This window comes from Chrysochloris asiatica, unplaced genomic scaffold (genome assembly GCF_000296735.1).
Source record: "Chrysochloris asiatica unplaced genomic scaffold, ChrAsi1.0 scaffold00010, whole genome shotgun sequence".
Lineage (NCBI taxonomy): Eukaryota > Metazoa > Chordata > Mammalia > Afrosoricida > Chrysochloridae > Chrysochloris > Chrysochloris asiatica.
Genome location: NW_006408528.1, coordinates 26,521,057 through 26,538,905, shown reverse-complemented (window position 1 = coordinate 26,538,905; position 17,849 = coordinate 26,521,057). Strand labels below are relative to the sequence as shown.

The 17,849-nt window shown below is 36.0% G+C and overlaps 1 protein-coding gene across 1 annotated transcript in view; it reads right to left on the bottom strand.

Moving 5' to 3' along the window:
• SEMA3E (sema domain, immunoglobulin domain (Ig), short basic domain, secreted, (semaphorin) 3E) overlaps nt 1-17,849 on the bottom strand; it is a 361,421-nt gene that overhangs the window by 39,344 nt on the left and 304,228 nt on the right. The window contains exons 12-15 of the mRNA XM_006834339.1: nt 15,319-15,541; nt 9,603-9,694; nt 8,298-8,339; nt 7,116-7,282 (exon numbers count right to left, since the gene is read on the bottom strand). Coding sequence (XP_006834402.1) covers nt 7,116-7,282; nt 8,298-8,339; nt 9,603-9,694; nt 15,319-15,541 — 524 coding nt within the window. The remainder of the gene's footprint in view (nt 1-7,115; nt 7,283-8,297; nt 8,340-9,602; nt 9,695-15,318; nt 15,542-17,849) is intronic.

The window sequence follows — 17,849 nt, the reverse complement described above, 5'->3', positions numbered from 1 at the left end:
CAGATTTCGATTTTCCGGACTTTAAGATATAGCCAACTGCATTAAAAATTCAAGTAGTGTTCTGCTACTGAAAAAACTGATTAGTCATACCAAACACGTATAAAATCCAACTTTCATAGTTTTCTACATTTCTGTATTTCCACTGAGTGTTTTTCAATAGGTATATAGAAGTGGGCTTTAAATGTTCATAAAAGTTTGAACTCAGGATTTAAAATAATTTAAGGAGGTTCCCTTTACATTTTATTAAAATTTTGTTCAACTAGAAGGTCTTCTGATTTAAAATTAGTATCATGTGTAGTAAGGGATATGTAGTATAGATGAAGGCAGTGCGATTTGAGTCTGAAGATTTATTTGAATAAAATTACCATTAAATTTCTACATCTGATGAACTGCATGTGTGAAAAGGTCATTTAATCAAAATATTCTGTTCCACAGCTATCATGATCAATTAGCACAAACATAGACTAATGAAAAGAAGTAAACTAATAATCTACTCATATTTGGAAATGGTGGTGGTGGTGGTGATGGTGATGGTGGTGTGCCATGTAGTCAGCTCTGATTCAGAGTGACCCTGCATAGGATTTCCAAGGCTGTAAATCTTTACCGGAGCAGAAAGCTCCTGCAGGACAGCCGGTTGTTTCAAACTGCTGATCTTGAGGTTAGCAGTCTGACTTGTAACCACTATGCTACTGGTGGTGGCAGTTATGTGCCTATGGAGTCAGAACCAACCCAGAACGACCCTGTACAGGGTTTCCGAGGCTGTAAATCTTTACGGGAGCAGAAAGCCTCATCTTTCACCCGCAGAGCAGCTGGTAGTTTCGAACTGCTGACCTTAAGGTTCGCAGCCCGATTCGTAATCACTACGCTACCAGAGCTCCTTACTATGCTACTAGAGCTCCTCATATTTGGAAATCATATGTCTCTATTCAATGTGATATTGTGTTATGTTGTTGTTGTTAAGTGCCGTTGAGTCTGTTCCGACCCATAGGACCCTGTACAGGGTTTCCGAGGGTGTAAATCTTTACGGGAGTAGAAAGCCTCATCTTTCTCCCGCGGAGCGGCTGGTAGTTTCGAACTGCTGACTTTAAGGTTCGCAGCCCGATTCGTAACCACTACGCTACCAGAGCTGGTGTTTGTAAATGTTTACATATACTGTAAGTATTATTTCCTGAAATTTGGGTAGCTTTTTTCCCCTCCATCTGGCTGTCTGTTAAAATTAGCATCCCTTCCAGGTGGTGGTTGTTGGTGGTTATGTGCCGTGGAGTCGGTTCCGACTCTAGCGACCCTGTACAGGGTTTCCGAGGCTCTAAATCTTTAAGGGAGCAGAAAGCCTCATCCTTCTCCCGCGGAACAGCTGGTAGTTTCGAACTGCTGACCTTGAGGTTCCGCAGCCTGATTCGTAACCATTACGCCATGTATAGATTTTAGATTTTTTTTTTAGATACAGTATTCTGTATTCATGGGAAATATAATTCTAGACAATATATTATATTTTAAATTTGTAAATGACTTTCTGAAGGAAAGTAGTAGATTATTATAACAATAATGTAGATTATTGCTGTGAGGACTAGAATTCTTAAGCCAAGATCTTCCTCTTCTTGTTAAGTGCCATTGAATTGGCTGACTCTTAGCGACCCAATATAGGGTTTGAACTGCTGACCTTGTGGTTTGCAGTCTAGTGCTGATCCTACAGCACCACACCAGGATCTTAGCACGGATTTATTTCAAATTTAATTCAAATTACATAAAAACAGAAGTACTAAATAAAGGCAGAAAATACCATTGTTTCTCTCATAGAATTTCCTCAAGAGAAAATGAAAAGACAGTGTGGCTAGTAATAATTAAAAAGTAAATCAGGGACTTTAACCTTGATGGAAACAGTGAAGTTTCCAAAGTGACAAAATGAGTCACTTTAACACATTCTAGCTCTCTAGCTGAAAATTTTTGAAAAGGGACCTGGATTCAAATCCTAGAGTTTCGAATGAGTGCAAAACTAATGTTCTACCATGTAAACTATCACTCAATTTGCAATAAAAGCTTAAAAAAAAATTTCCTAGTTCTATCACCCATGTGCTAGCTGATGTTATGCACATTCCTTTCCTTCTCTTGTTCTTGTACTCTCCTTTGTAAACTGAGATTGGCTCAAATAATATCTACTATCTATTCATCACAATTTTTTTTTCCAATCATGGTTTTCCTTGCTGCCTCCAAATAATAATTAAATGTTATTTCAAGAGATGGAGTGTTTTGTCACATGTGAGTTCAGATCTTATTTCAGTCAACAACTGTTTAAACATTTCCTTATATTGAAAGCTAAGGCAAATGACCTCTCCCAATCCAAATTTTAGGATTATGATCTACTTATATATGCAGCATCCTGTTTCTTTTTATTTACCCTTTCTTCACATAGAGAAAGCTCTCTATGGAACTTTATCTCAAGACCTGACTTTGTAAGGTTAATATGTTACATGAATCATTGTATTGAGCTAGACTGAAAATTAGAATTTGTGTGTGTGGGGGGGGGGGGGCGGGGTGGGGGGGAGGGATAACAAGCCAAAGTAGGCTTTGTGCTTCTATATGATTTTATACTAGAATGTACAACTATTGATTGTACAGTTGATAGCATATCTAGATGAGAATTAAACTACTGTTGTCAACTCCTCATTATGTTGAGTAACTGCTTTGGTATTGAGAATCTGAAGCCTGCTACACAACAATGAGTAATGGAGCAGGGATGGAATCAAGGCAATGGGAAACAGCTTCCATTGTGGAAGAACTCCACTGTGTAAGGTTTACTAGTCAAGTGATTTGAGAATAAAGTGAACAACAGTCAGATAATTCTAGAATTGTCAAGTGCTGAGACAAACAATGTGAACAGTCAGTTAAACATGCAGCATTTTTCTTAAATTGTTGTTGTTGTTGTTAAGTGCCTTCGAGTCGGTTCCGACCCATAGCGACCCTGTACAGGGTTTCCGAGGGTGTAAATCCTTACGGGAGTAGAAAGCCTCATCTTTCTCCCGCGGAGCAGCTGGTAGTTTCGAACTGCTGACCTTATGGTTCACAGCCCGATTCGTAACCACTACGCTACCAGAGCTCCTTTTCTTAAATTAGAAGTATGCATTTTTAAAAAGAAAATATCACTTCCAGCAAGGCTTTAGTTTATTTTTACATTATCCATATACTTGTTATCAAATGCTATCAAGCTAGTTCCAGCTTATAGGACCCTGTTTAGGGTTTCCAAAGAGAGACTGATGGGTTTGAACTGTCAACTTTACAGTTAACAGTCCAGTGTTTATTCTACAGCACCACACCAGGACATATAACCATCTTTTATTTCAGCATTTAAAAAATAACATGCATTGAGATCAAGAGTTGGAACACAATTGACTAGAGTTGCCTTTCATTTTCAAGTTTTTATTATAGTTTTTGTTTCTTATAAACTTTTTCAGAGAACTCTGGAAATAGCCAAAATAAGAAGAAAGAGGGGAAAAAAAAGAACTAGTTCTATAAATGATTGTATACTTTGGAAGACCATTGTAAATAAGTGGTTTGGGTTGCAAATTCATATTTTCCCCCTGTTAACTCATTTTCACTCTGTGAACAGAAAAGTATTTATTTTAATGGCCAGTTTTGAATTTCTGCTTCTAGTCAGGTCTGCAGCAGAAATGATCTGCTATAAAAGCAAACTCTTTTTCCTTCATGTGCTGAAACTTATCCAAAATGTTATCCTCTAGGGGTGGGTGATGGTTCAAAAGAATATGACACCAGTGAAAGATCTCCATTACATGTCACTGAACTGAACGAATTCATTTATGAGCACAGCTCCTGACTCCAGCATTTCATTCCTTCCTGTCTACAAGCTTGCCCATTCATTCAACTCTCTCCAAAAATTTCTTTTCATCCACCCCTTTAAAATATATTAACAAGCTTTTGTTTGTCCACTCTAATAAGACATACCATATACCATGAAATATTTGGCTGTGAAAAATTCTCACTGAAAATTCATCAGTACCATGCATGCTTGATTAAAATACATTGTTATCTATAAGTGCTTGGCAAAGGCTTGTGGCCATTATTATTGTTGTTAATAATTACAGAAAAATAAATTTTATTATTTTCGATAAAATTACCTGTGGAATTCCTTAGTTGTTCCTCAACATTCTAAGCCTTTGAAGAGGCAATTAATTATCTTTACTAGAATCTCTTTCTATCTCAACCTTTAAGATTGAGTTCAAATGTTAGGTTATTTTGAGGATTAACTAATGCATCGTGTGCACTGCACTTAGCTGAATCTCCTCTGCTTAGCATGTGCTTACTAGTAGTGTATTTACAACTCCATCCTCCACATTAGGTCTCGATTCCCATAGACAAGAAACTGAGATTGCTTCTTCATTTCTCTTCTAAATATTATTGGAAGTAACTGATTTAATAGATGGGTAGATCATTAAATAATATTCCAAATTACATTATTACTATTTTCTTTAAGATTATTTTCAGATATCCAGTGTTTGCAAAATTCAATTTATCTGGCAAATTTTTTAAAACAGTTGGAAAATTACTAATTTCAGACTTTTCTTCTCAAATCATTACTTCACTATCTGTTTATTAAATCCTTTCAAAATAAATTTCCATTGCAATTTCAATTCAGCTTAAGCAAACTTGACAAAAAATTGAGTTTTTAAACTTTGGTTTTATTTTTAATGAGGTTATACTATAGATGGGACCCTATACAAATAAAAAGTACAGTAAATTGGTTTAAATTTGGATCTAAAAATAGAGAAAAGCAGCCCAAAGTGGAAACTAAGAAAACAAATGAATACAAACTGACTTTCCACAGGGAAATTGTGTACTAATAAGGTGTCCAAATCTATATCATTGCTTTGGTCACCTTACTAGTAGAAGAAAGAAACTGTGTATTCTATAAGTAATAAAAGTATTTTTACCTTATGTATCTTCCTAAAGTATGCACAACTTAAGTGGAGAAATATTTTACTCGTTAAATACCTTCTTCCTCTCAAGATCTCCTATTCAAAGGATTTTGGGATTTACCTTCTCTAACAAATGGCAGTGACCTCTCTGGATTGTAGACATTAGAGTTTGGAGGCCTTCAAGTGTCTTTATTTTATTCATGTTGAATTAAATCACATGTTTCATTAATTATACAGGTCAGACATTTGCCTAGGAGTTAAAATATTCACTTTCAAAATGAAATAAATGAAGACCAGCTGGTAGAAAGGACACAGGGAAAATGTAGGATGTATTTTAGAGTTTATTTATTTATTTTCCTTTTAAGTCTTTGAATCCTCATGTGTGGTGGCTTGTCTTTTCCACATTTTACATTTATCTAAACATATTTCATATCTTGTAGCAAAAGTTTCTAGAGGGGAGCAGTTGATCAAAATCTGGGTGGAAAAACAAAAGTACAACCGCAGCATACAATAATTAATGAATTTATTTTCAGGTAAATTGTCAGAGTTTGAACTTTTTATTAATTGTACTTCAATTCAAGCCTACATTTTGAAAAGTCATGTACTTAAAAGTTAGATTCCTTTCTTTATAATATTTACTCTTAGTGGATACATGGGAGGTATCCCTGCATAATTATTCCTATGCTCACAAAAAGTATCTACTTAGTCACATCTTGAAATACCCATTGTTGCTGAACAGATTGGCCAGTGGATTACTGAAACATCCACTGTTAGTAGAAAGTTGTTGGCTTCAGACATGTTCTTCTCATCCCCCTATCTACACTCTTATATAAAAAAATTCAGTATAATTTTGTTTGGTTCTGCTACAAAGTGACATAATTGAATCATCTGATACTGAAGGGACTCTACTTTCTCTCAGAATGATAATTCATAGGTAGTTATTGCCTGCTGTTGGAAGAAATGAGAAACAATATCCTTGAATGCCAATTGAAGTTATTTTTTCCAATTACAAAAAAGAATTTTTTTTCTATGTTTTATGTTTAACTTTTTATTGTGATTTGGGTTTACCAAGAAAATAGATTTTCCACTGAATGGTTCACACCCATTTTGTTTCATGACATTGATTGCAATTCCTACAGTGAATGCGATCTCACTTTCTCCTGGAATCACTCCTTTCCACCTACCCTTCTTACCTATCCCTTCTTAATCCCTGGGCAGATGTAGCCCTTTTGATTTTACACAGCTGTTTGTTCTAAGAATTACATTCCTCCCTGGTGCTATTGTACTTTTTGTTGGCCTTTCTATTGTTTGAGTGAAAGGTGAGCTCAGTTTCAGGCTTGAAGGGCCATGTTGCTGTTGTTGGTAAGTTCTGTTGAGTTAGTTTTGCCTCATAACAACCCTGTATAGGGTTTCTGAGGAGCTGCTGGTGAGTCTGAACTGCTGAATGGGTAGGTCCAACCGTCCAGTGTTTATTCTACAATGCCACATCAGGACTCTACAGTGTCACACATAATCTCTGTCAAACCAAAAAGCTGGTCTGTTTTATGATTTTGAGTTTTGTTTCAATTTTTTTTTCTCCATGCTATCTAGGTCTTTCAATTGTGACCCCTTTCAGAGTGGTCAGTAGTGGTGGCTGGGCACATCTAGTTCTTCTGGTATTAGTTCTTTGGTCTAATTGTTTCCATGTGGCTTTGATTTTGTTTATTATTTTTTTGTTTCAGAAGGGGAGAGACCAATAGTTGCATCTTAGGTGGCTGCACACATTCTTCTAAGACCCCAGTTGCTACTGACCACAGCAGGGTGTAGCACATTGTCTTTGTGGACTCTGTTATGCCAATTCACTTTGATGACCCCTGGTTCAACAACTCATTAGTTCAAAGTTACTTGGTTATGTTCTAAGAAGTTTTCAAAACTTTTGCCCCTGTGTTATTGCTGTTAAGTGCTATTGAGTCGAGTTGTACTCTGTTAAGTCAGTTTGTACTCATAGTGACTGTGTATATGGTTTCTGAGGTGCTACTGATAGGTTTGAACCACTAACTTTGTGGTTAGCAGTCCAGTGCTTATCCTACAGCGCCACATCAGGACTGCTCTGCTATATACATGAATATATTTGAAGCACATATAAATAAATACAGATGCAGGACTTTCCTACATATTGGAGATATTCCATCACGTACTGTGTCTCACCTTTTTGCATGTGTGCCTGATGGGTAATACCGGGAACAGGATATGCCATCCCAGGCACAGTAAGGATCTCGAGCCAGACAGCAGTCAGCACAAGCACTTCCATACATGTCACACTGATGGAATCGGACTTGGGCCACAGCAGAATCAGTTCCAATGTACAGCTGTTGCTATAGAAACCAAAGAGGGAAGACACTAGCATAAATGGGCAGAATTTTCAATGATGCATTTATATTCACCATATGAAGTGAATATTCATTTAAATTGCAGCTTTTGTTTAGGATAGATAATAAGCCATTGATGCTTTCATTTCTCCAATATTTTAAACATTTTCATTAGCTTAAATGTAAAACTACCAAAATTGTCAAATAGAGCTTGGCAAGAACTCAAGCAGCTATTTTTTATACATTATCAAAGCAGAAGTTTCTTTATCACCTAACACTGTGTCTTCCTGAAAGATCTCTAGGAATGCCCATTAGGAGACTAGATAAGTCACTGATCTTTTAGATATTGATTTGCAATGCATGTAGGGGTCCCTGGGTGTTGTAATGTTTAAGGACTGAATTACTAATCAAAAGGTAGGCAAGTCAAAACCACCCAGAGACATCTTACAAAGTTATACTTTAAAAAAATCTATGGATCAGTTCTCTCCTGCACACACAGGGTTACTGTGATTACAGATCCACATGATGGCAACTATCAAATGCAACACAAACTGATGCGGAATGCACTGTAAGATACATTGTTCAGTGAAAAGTACAAGTTAGAAGTTATTTTATATAATGTGCTCCCACTTACCTAAACAACAAAAAAAGTTATCTATAAGCAAACATAATTCACACATGTAACAGCCTTTGTCATAGAATCTTATACTGGACACCAGTTACAGTAGAGGAGAGATTTGTGTTTCAATATGCACTTTTTTTGGGCTGCCATTATTATCATTATTTGTTTGAAGGCACAAGCAAAAAATAGTTAGGGAATCATGAACTTTAGTAGTAAACTACTCACTTCTTTTCTAAAACTAGAACGTGAAGAAATCTATGAAATGTCTATTACCCTGTATTTTTGTCACAGTAAAATAATAACTGTCCATAAAAGCTCAGGTATTAATTCTATTATATCCTTTGACCACAGTGTACATATAGAATGTGCATAGACACAGGTGTACACACACAAACTTACTCTCTTTGCAGAAATCTCCATAGAAATAATGGGTACTGGATCCTGAAAAAACAAAAAGGTATGTGTTTTCCCTTTTAAGAAAAGAACTACAGGCAGTACCTGGGTTATGAACAAGATTCATTTGTAACTCTTTACATTTTTAAGTGGAATTTGTAGGTGAGTCAGAGCAGGTGCATACTCATGTAGAAGCCTAATTTTAGACTTACTTTGTTGTTGTCAGGTGTCACTGAGTCGGTTCCAATCATGGAGACCCTAAGCACACTAGAACAAAGCACTGCCTAGTCCTACATCATCTTCACAACTGTTACATTTCAGCCCCTTGTTCTTGCTACTGTGTCAGTCTATCTCACTGCCATGTCAGCTGGCACAGTTTTCAGCAGTTTATAGAATATGACAGACGAGGAAGAAGGAGAAGCTGACCACTACTGAATGGTGAGTCACTGAAAACTTATAAATAGCCTTACTTTGTTGCTGTTGTTAAGTGCCACTGAATCAGTTCCGAGTCATAGCGACCCTGTGTAGGATTTCCCAGGAGTGTTTCAAACAGATCTTGTGGTCTCATGCTTATTCTACAGTGCAAACTGGAAGACTTTTCAATGAAATAAAAGCTGCACTTTCAACTAGTTAAGGTAATGGTGATGAAGAATTTGTTACCAATAAGAGTTAGTTCAATTGTTACAAAGAGAGGTAAAATTTATATAACATTAAAGGACAAGTAGGAGTTGTCCTTAAGTTGGACATAAGCACGGGACTGCCTGTTTAGGACCTGTACCTTATTTTGGCCATAAGTCACCTGAAATCATATAGGTAGCGTGAGTGGTTCTGTGCCAAGCTGTCCAGAACTTTCATTTTAGTCAATCTGTATTCTTTATATTATTCATAAATACTATAAAATCAAATTTTAGTTACTTTTTATTTTATTAATGGAGCAGAACAGCTAGTAGATGGGTAAAACAGTGTACAATCTAACCAGCTCTTCATTCATCTCTGCAATGTGATTATTGTATAAGATCTAACTTTGAAATAATTATTCCAGATTTCATAGTGGCATAAGGTGTTACTTCTTTATAATCACAATTCATATAGTAGAATTCTTATCATACTAGGTCAATACTGTTTTCTTCATTTAAATAATCTATGATAATATTTTTTTAAATCCAGTAGGATTTTAAATCACTCTTCACTTCAATTCCCTCTGGGTTTAGAACACATCAGTTAGAAATAAAATAACAATAATTTCTTTCCTATTTATATTTTCTATGAATCATTCATTTTGATTTTTTTTTTTTTTTTTACTAAAAATACCTTGAATATCTGAAGTTCCTCTAAAATTACTTCTTCCATTGATTCCGTTTCTTGGTTGTAAATTGTGATTACTTTTAACACTATCCCATTATCTGTAAGAAAGTAAAAGAAGAGATAAACCAGAAACTTTGATATAATCTGATTTTCAAATAAATAAAATCCTATTCCCTTTGCAGTCGAACCAATTCTGATTCACAGTGACCCTCCCTATACGTCACCATAGAAATGCCCTATAGGGTTTCCATGGTTGTATATCTTTATGAAAGCAGAGTGCCGTATCATGCCCTGAGGAAGTAGCTGGTGGATTCACACTGCTGACTTTTTGGTTAGCAGTCAGGGTTAGGCAGTTAACTACTGCACTACCTGAGTTCCCACATTCAAATTAAAACTAGAAATCTAAATGCAGTAAGTATTTGAATCACCGTCAATTAAAAAATAATAATTAGCTGACAGAACCTGGCCATGTTTATAGTCATAAAAAGAATAATTGTATATCCCTGGCTGAAAACAAGACCAAATAATCTATGTTGTTGTTGTTGAGTGCTGTGAGTCAGTTCATACTCTTTGTTACCGTATACAGGGTCCTCCAGTTTCTGAGGAATGACTGGTGGGTTTGAATCACTGATCTCACGGTTAGCAGTCCAGTGTTTAATCTCCATTTCCACGCCAGCACTCCTAAATTTTATGCATATATGTATATTGCTGTTAAGTGTCATCGAGTGAGTTCTGATGAATAGAGACCCTGTATGGAGTCTCAGGCTGCAAAACTACCAGCTGTTCGCGGGAGAAAGATGAGGCTTTCTGCTCCCGTAAATATTTACAGCTTCAGAAACCCTGTACAGGGTCGTTATGAGTCAGAACCGACTCATCGGCACTTAACAACAGCAACAATGGAGTTGCCAAGGAGCAGCTGGTGGGTTTGAACTGCTGAACTGGGAGGTTCAAAGTCCAGTGCTGATCCTACAGTGCCACACCAGGAGTAGTGTTATTTCTAAGAGCCACTGAGTCTGTTCTGACTCATGACGACCCTATTCAGGGTTTCTGAGTAGCCGCTGGCGAGCTTGAACTGCTGACCTTGCAGTTCAAATCAAGCTTGTGGTCAAATGCTTATATCTATATATAAACCCAAAACCAACCACTGCCATGGAGTCAGTTCCAACTCATACTGGCCCTATGTAGGGTTTCCAAGACTGTAAATCTTTCTAGGAAGAGAAAGCCTCCTCTTTTTCCCATTGAGTGGTTTGAACTGTTGACCTTGTGACTCCTTGTGGTTAGTAGCCAAACATATAACCCACCACACCACCAGGTCTCCTTGAATAATAAATACATTTTGTGAAATATTTGGTCCAAAACTTCAATTAAATATTCAGAATTTAGAAATAAATCTTACATAATTAACAAGTAATATGCCACATTATTCTAGCTTCTTTTGTAATATATGGTGCAAGAAATTTTTTAACCTAAAGTTACTTTCATCATAATAAACTATTCCTTTAATTTACTAAACCTTCTAAATTAGCACACTGTAGAAATTTTTGTTGTTGTTAAGTGCTGTCTTAATATGCACTATATATACTTCTTAGTAAGGAAAATTTCAAGCATATACTATGGAGAAAACAATATGTGTTTAATGAATCCTCCTGTAACCTATTATTTGTTGTTGTTGTTGTTAACTGCCGTCGAGTCAGTTCCAACTCATACCAACCCTGTATAGGGTTTCCAAGGAGCAACTGTTAAGTTTGAAATGTCAACCTTGCAGTTCAGACCAATCTTGCAGTCTAGTGCCTATACTACAGTGCCACACCAGGACTCCACCTATCATTTAGCACCATAAATTATTAATACTGCTACAGATTTATATTAACATTTTCAAATCCATCTTATTTTATTATTCCTTAATTTTCTAAATGTCTCCCTTTCAATGACATATCCAATAAAACTTTAATTTGTTTACAAGAACAGTTTAGTATAGTTCTAGGAGCAATAACTCAGAATCAAACAATGAGTTTGGAATTGAAGATCCACAAATTTCGATGGTGTTTGAGCAGCTTGTTTAAAAAATACCAGTTGGGTTAATAAAAGTGGTTTAAAATTAAGTTTAAATCAATTAGCTATTCTTTGTAAACTTACTAAACGAAATAAAAAGTATCATTAAGTTTCTGAAAAACAAGCAACGTAGGAAATACTTCACAATTGTATCAGGTAATAGCCACAATAAAACGAAAATGATTAATTTGCAACTTTTGATCTTGCAAATTGATTAGGATTACATATAATTAGAAGAAGCTGGGGAAACACAGTCACAAATTGGGCTAGCTGCAAGGTTACTAATTCGAATCTACCAGCTACTCGAAGGGAGCAGAAAGATGCTGTCTGCTCAGGTAAAGATGGACATCCTTAAAAATCCTGTACAGGGTTGCTATGAGTCAGGACTTCTTGATGGCACACCACTACCTCCACCACCACATGTAGGATATTAAAGCATGTCTGGTAACATTTGGGAGAAGTACCTATCATTTGTGGAATCCTGGTGTGGTGCTCTGGGCTAATGCGTAAGACTGCAAAGTTGTTTGAACTGCAAGGTCAGTGGTTCAAGCTCACCAGCTGCTCCTTGGCAACCCTATACAGGGTTGCTTTGGGTCGGAATCAACTTGATGGCACTTAACAACAACAACTTATCCTTTGTGGCAGTTTCCAATGTTGTATTCATTACATACTCATCAAATACGTTCTTTTGTGCTAAAAAAATTCTGGTTAATTAAGATGACATCTATGAGTTGTTGTTGTTATGTGCCGTGGAGTCGGTTCCGACTCATTGTGACCCTGTACAGGGTTTCCGAGGCTGTAAATCTTTATGGTTTATATGACAGCACAAGTTATATGCCTGGATTTCTCTCAAATAGCTTCAGTCAGTCTGGTGAGGAATTTTGTCTAAAGTGATTCTTTAACTGCTATAAATTACTTCTACTTTTTCAGGATATTTAAAAATAACAAACTCTTCTCCATGATTAATTTGATCAATGGTCACTCTTGTTATGTTGGAATTGTTTATGGATGTTAGTTTGAGTGAATTCATTGTCAAATAACTTTAGGTTTTGTTAAAGAAATCTGATGCTTCGGTGATGTCAAACCCACAGTGCAGAACATATCATTAATATTAACCTCCTATAAAAAGTGATAGTGTTTCTCTGACATCCGTAAAGTTTTCAGTGACTGAATATTGGAAGTAGTTCATCACTCCTTCTGCGTAGTCTGTCTTCATCTGGAAGCTCATCTGAAACCTGCCCACCATGAGTGACCCTGCTGGTATTTAAAATACCCATGGCATAGCTTCCAGAATCACAGCAACTCACAAGCCCCCTCAGTATAACCAACTGACAGATGAGTGGTGGTAAGGTGGAAGGTCAGTGAAAAAGTGGAAGACCCCTAGCTAGACAGACTGGCAAAGTGGCAGCATCAATGGGCTCAAACATGGCACCAATTGTGAGGTTGGCCCAGCACCGGGCAGTGTTTCGTTCTGTTGTACATAGGGTTGCTATGAATTGATACCGACTCCACGGCACCTAACAACAACAACAACAATAAAAAGTAATGGAGTCCTGGTATGGCACTGTGGGTTAATGCATCAGATTGCCAAGTTGTTTGAACTACAAGGTCAGTGGTTCAAACTCACCAGCTGCTCTTTGGAAACCCTATACAGGGTCGCTGAGTTGGAACGGATTCAACAGCACTTAACAACAGCAACAACATAATAGGTTAAAAAATATATTATCTGTATTGAAAATCAATTTCTGGATATCATGGATGTTTTCTTATTTTGTGTTTTTTTTTTAATATGAATGGAGAAGCCCAAGCACTAATGTTCATATGTCAATATCTCCTCAGAATGTTAAGTTTATTAATAAAGTTACGTATGTTAGAATGTTCAGTCTTCTAAAAGAAGATGCTATCGCAGATTCTTGTTGTGAGTCAGAATTAACTCCATCTCAAGCAACAATAAAAATTGTAAATTGTATGTTGCATAACAAAAAGAAAGTGGTTATCATTTAAAAGATTTTTTAAATGATGACAGAAAAACTACCTTGCAGAATTTGCTACATATGATTCTGGATGATGGGACCCCAAGGTTTCTTCCACATGCTATATATAAGATTATAAATTTATTTGAGAAATTTCACTTTTAACATATTCATTGTACTTTGTTTCATTAATGCAAAATATATTCCAGCTTTGGTGGTAAAGTTTTGCCTATATTACCTACAGGAGTCATGGTTTAGCACTGTAGGATAAGCACTGGAACACACGGTCAGTTTGAACTGCAAGGTCAGCTGTTCAAAACTTACCAGCTGTTCCTAGGAAACCTTTTACAGGGCTGCTATAAGTCAGAACAAACTCAAAGGCACTTAACCACAACAACATATTACCTAGTACACGGTGACATAATTCTGCCAAAATTAACAAGAGATAATCTATCTTTTTTATTATTATTAATATCACCAATTTGAAGACCCTTTCCCATTTATTTTATAATAAATGAGGCTATCAGATAAGAGATTAAAAGTCAATGGCTGGCAAATGCAGCAGATGTATTTATACTAACAGTCTTTCTGCTTAGTGGTTAGGTGAAAGTCAGGATAAGGAGAGGCTGTCTCTTAGGGGTTAATAAACCTTACAAAAACATATTGTGGTTGCCTTAACATCACATTTAAGCTAAAGCATAAATAGGTGGTTGCTAAATGAGACTGAAAATTAGTCCTATATCAGTTAGTCTTTGTTTAGCAGTTCAAAGTTTCTGTAACCCATTTCTCTTTTTGAGATTGTTGTCACTAGCCAGTGATCTTTGCGGAAACTATAATGGCTAACATGAAAAATTCTGGGTCAACTCTGGTGTATTTAACTCAAGTTATTATTTCTGATGGGGTCTGATGGGCATTACTATGATTATAGATTTAGTTAGGTGACGTTATTGTTTCAAGTAGTTTGTAAAATCTTCAGGCCTCACTGAACAGCCCTGTGACAGAGCTGGGGGACTCAAAGGATGCTATGACATCCTCCTTTCAATATGAGAAGTTCTGTTTGGACCTAAGGAAGCAGGGTGGCTCTGTACTGAATAAGTACTGGACTGTGAACTATAAGGTCGGTGGTTCAAGCCCACTCCACAGGAGAAAGTTGAGGCTTTCTGCTCCTGCAAACATTTACAGTCTTGGAAATCTTATATAGGGTCACTAATGAGTCAGAATCAACTCAACAGCACTTAACAACAACAATTTGGAACAATTTGATTATAAACATTGTTCATTAGTAATTACCTTATTTAGTCAAATGATTAAGTATTGACTATTATAAACTAAAAGCAACAAAAAATTACCAATTTTGAAAACCAAGCACATAATAGATATCCCATAATAACATCAAAAAAGCAAAAATAAAGTACAAATTATGGATTTTCAACTAGAAAGAGTGTACTGTGGCAGTCCCAAGCCCTATTCTCCAGTGTTTCAATATTTTTCAGATTTGAACCTTGTGTGACCAGAAAACGTATTGTCAACACCAGAGCAGTTTTGAGAATGACAGTGGTGGTTGTACTTGTTATTCGCCTTAATCTTTCCCACTTTGGATTAGCAGTGTACAAATGGATGAATGGATCAATAGAACTATTGATAGGTGTTTTTTAAAAAAGACTGCTAAGGTTACTGACTTTTAGGGTCAAATTTACCTGTCCCAATAAATAAGACATCATATTGGCCATCCTCAGCTTCCACTCGATCCACTGCTATTTGTTTCAGGTTATATTTCCCATCTGTTTTTACCAATATGGGTTTTTTATGGGCAGGTTTTATGGGCTGGTACATTAGTGGATGGCTTCTTGCAAACCGGATGGCATCATCTGGATAATCTTTGGTGGATCCATACCTCCCTCCATTCACTTTGCTGGCACACTGGAAATATAAGTGCATCAATAAATCTTTTTGCCTTAAACCTAAATAGCAAATTGATAATTAATTATAGAAGGCATAAGGAGCATTGAATCTGTTCAATTAATACTGTCTTTATAAATATTTAATAATTATAATTCTAAGCAAACATAGCATTGGAACCTATGTTAAAAATGGCTAAAAAGACTAAATTATATCAAACCCACAGCACTGTTAGCATATGAAAAGCTATGAAGTCCTAGGGAAAATAAAGCAGATTGAATAGCAGAAGATTTTGGAGATATATTTGAATTATTTTCCCTCTCTCTGAAATTTGTTTTTCACACTGTAAATTATTTTTGATGGTTGCATAAATCAAATCAAATGTTTCTTTGTTGTGATAAATCTTACTCCCAAGATGAAGATTACAACTGCATGAAATTGCTTTCCCATTATTGAGACTGCAATAATAGGTAATAGTTCTAGTAAGATCCCTAAGTATATAATTTGAGTTCCATAAAATAGATATCCATTCAAATTTCATCTTTATTTTTTAAAAATCTCTCTCTCTTTGACTATGATAATCTGTATAATCTGTATGAACTGTATTATTTCTGTACAGATTATTATTGCTGTTGTTAAGTGTCATCGAGTCAATTTTGACTCATAGAGACCTTGTATAGGGTTTCTGAGGAGCAGCTGGTGGGTTTGAAATGTCAACCTTGTGGTTCGCAGTCAAGTGTCGATTCTACAGCACCAAATCCATTAGCCCTTGTATGGATTAGATACAAAAAAACAAAAAACAAAAAAAACAGAGCCATATACTGTAATATACCTCAAATCTAAAATCACTGACTCTAAAATTAAATATTCAGCAGTACCTTAACCTACTTCTTGGAATTCCTTTACCTGTGTGCTTCATACTTGTTACTAAGTACTACCTCAATTAACATGTTATCCTCCAGAATTACCAGCAATTGAAACTATATATCATGATAAAATTTTCCACTTTAGAGTATAAATATAGTAGTTTAGTAATTAAATTCTGAAAAGGGGATATTTATTTATTTATTTTAAATCAGTCCATATTTCTTAATTTGGCATGAATTTTTCACTTGAGTGTTCTTTCATGATACATAATTGGTAACATTTTGGACCAGCCTGGAAGCAGCTCAGTAACTAGTCACTTCCTCCAAATCTCCTTTAAGACCATGTGGTTTCAAGAGTATATCCAGCAAAGCCACAGGGGTGGCTTTTCTCCATTTAAATTGCAATTTCAATCAATAGAGTGAAATAAAATATACTTTATGTCTTACTGGAAGTAATAATTTTAAACTAGTGGGAGAGAGTGATTGAAATGGTAAAGCCTTACACTTGTTACTGGAAGTTAGGTTTGTTTCCACTTTGGGTTTTGGCTCTGCACAAATGCTTTCTACTTGACTTGCAAGTAATTGTAGACTCAGCCTAGTGATGAGATTTCACCAGCTGCTCATAAAAGTGTAGACATCGGCTTGCATGACAAGTTAAATGTTTGCTTCACAGCCTGATGTAGCACATGCAATGAACTTACATATTCCTAAGTACTTATGCATGGAACCCTTGAAAACCTTACACAGGTTTGCTATCAGTCAGAACCAACTTGATGACACTTAACACTAATAACAACAGCTCATGGGACACATGGTACATAATCTTAATAATATCCATATTTAGGTTTTTATGCCACTTAATAGTTCACACTAGTTTGAATGGCTAAAGAGATTCATGGAAGCATCAGTTGAGAAGTTAACAATGGAAATGTTCTGTAGTTTAGTAATAACAGTTTTGTACTGTCATGTTCTTTCTAAAGAGACCAACAAAGATGTTAAATAAGGTTCTGTGTATTCTGAGGGCACAGGGGAAAAACTCATTTAAGATTTGCTTAGTGAGAAGTAATGAGAAAGTCTGGACTTGAGAACTTAGAGACTAACCTAAAAGTTAGAATACAAAAATTAGATAGTTGTTTCTTGCTTGGCAGTTACATGAGGTGCCGATTCTCTTTGAAGAGGCTGGGAGAGATATGGTTTCCATGTTTGCCAATAGAACATGGAAGTTACTTGGATGACTGGAATATCAATGGCAATATAATGCTGCTAAGATATATTTATTCTAGGTTACATTGTGTTAATAAACAAGGTACAACTTGATATGATAAGTGGTATTTCTTTACCATCCAGTAATCAAGCATGGAGTCCTGGTGTGGTACTGTGGGTTAATGTGCTGGACCTTGAGGTCGGTTTGAACCACAAGATAGGCACTTCAAACCCACCAGCTTCTCCATGGAAACCCTATA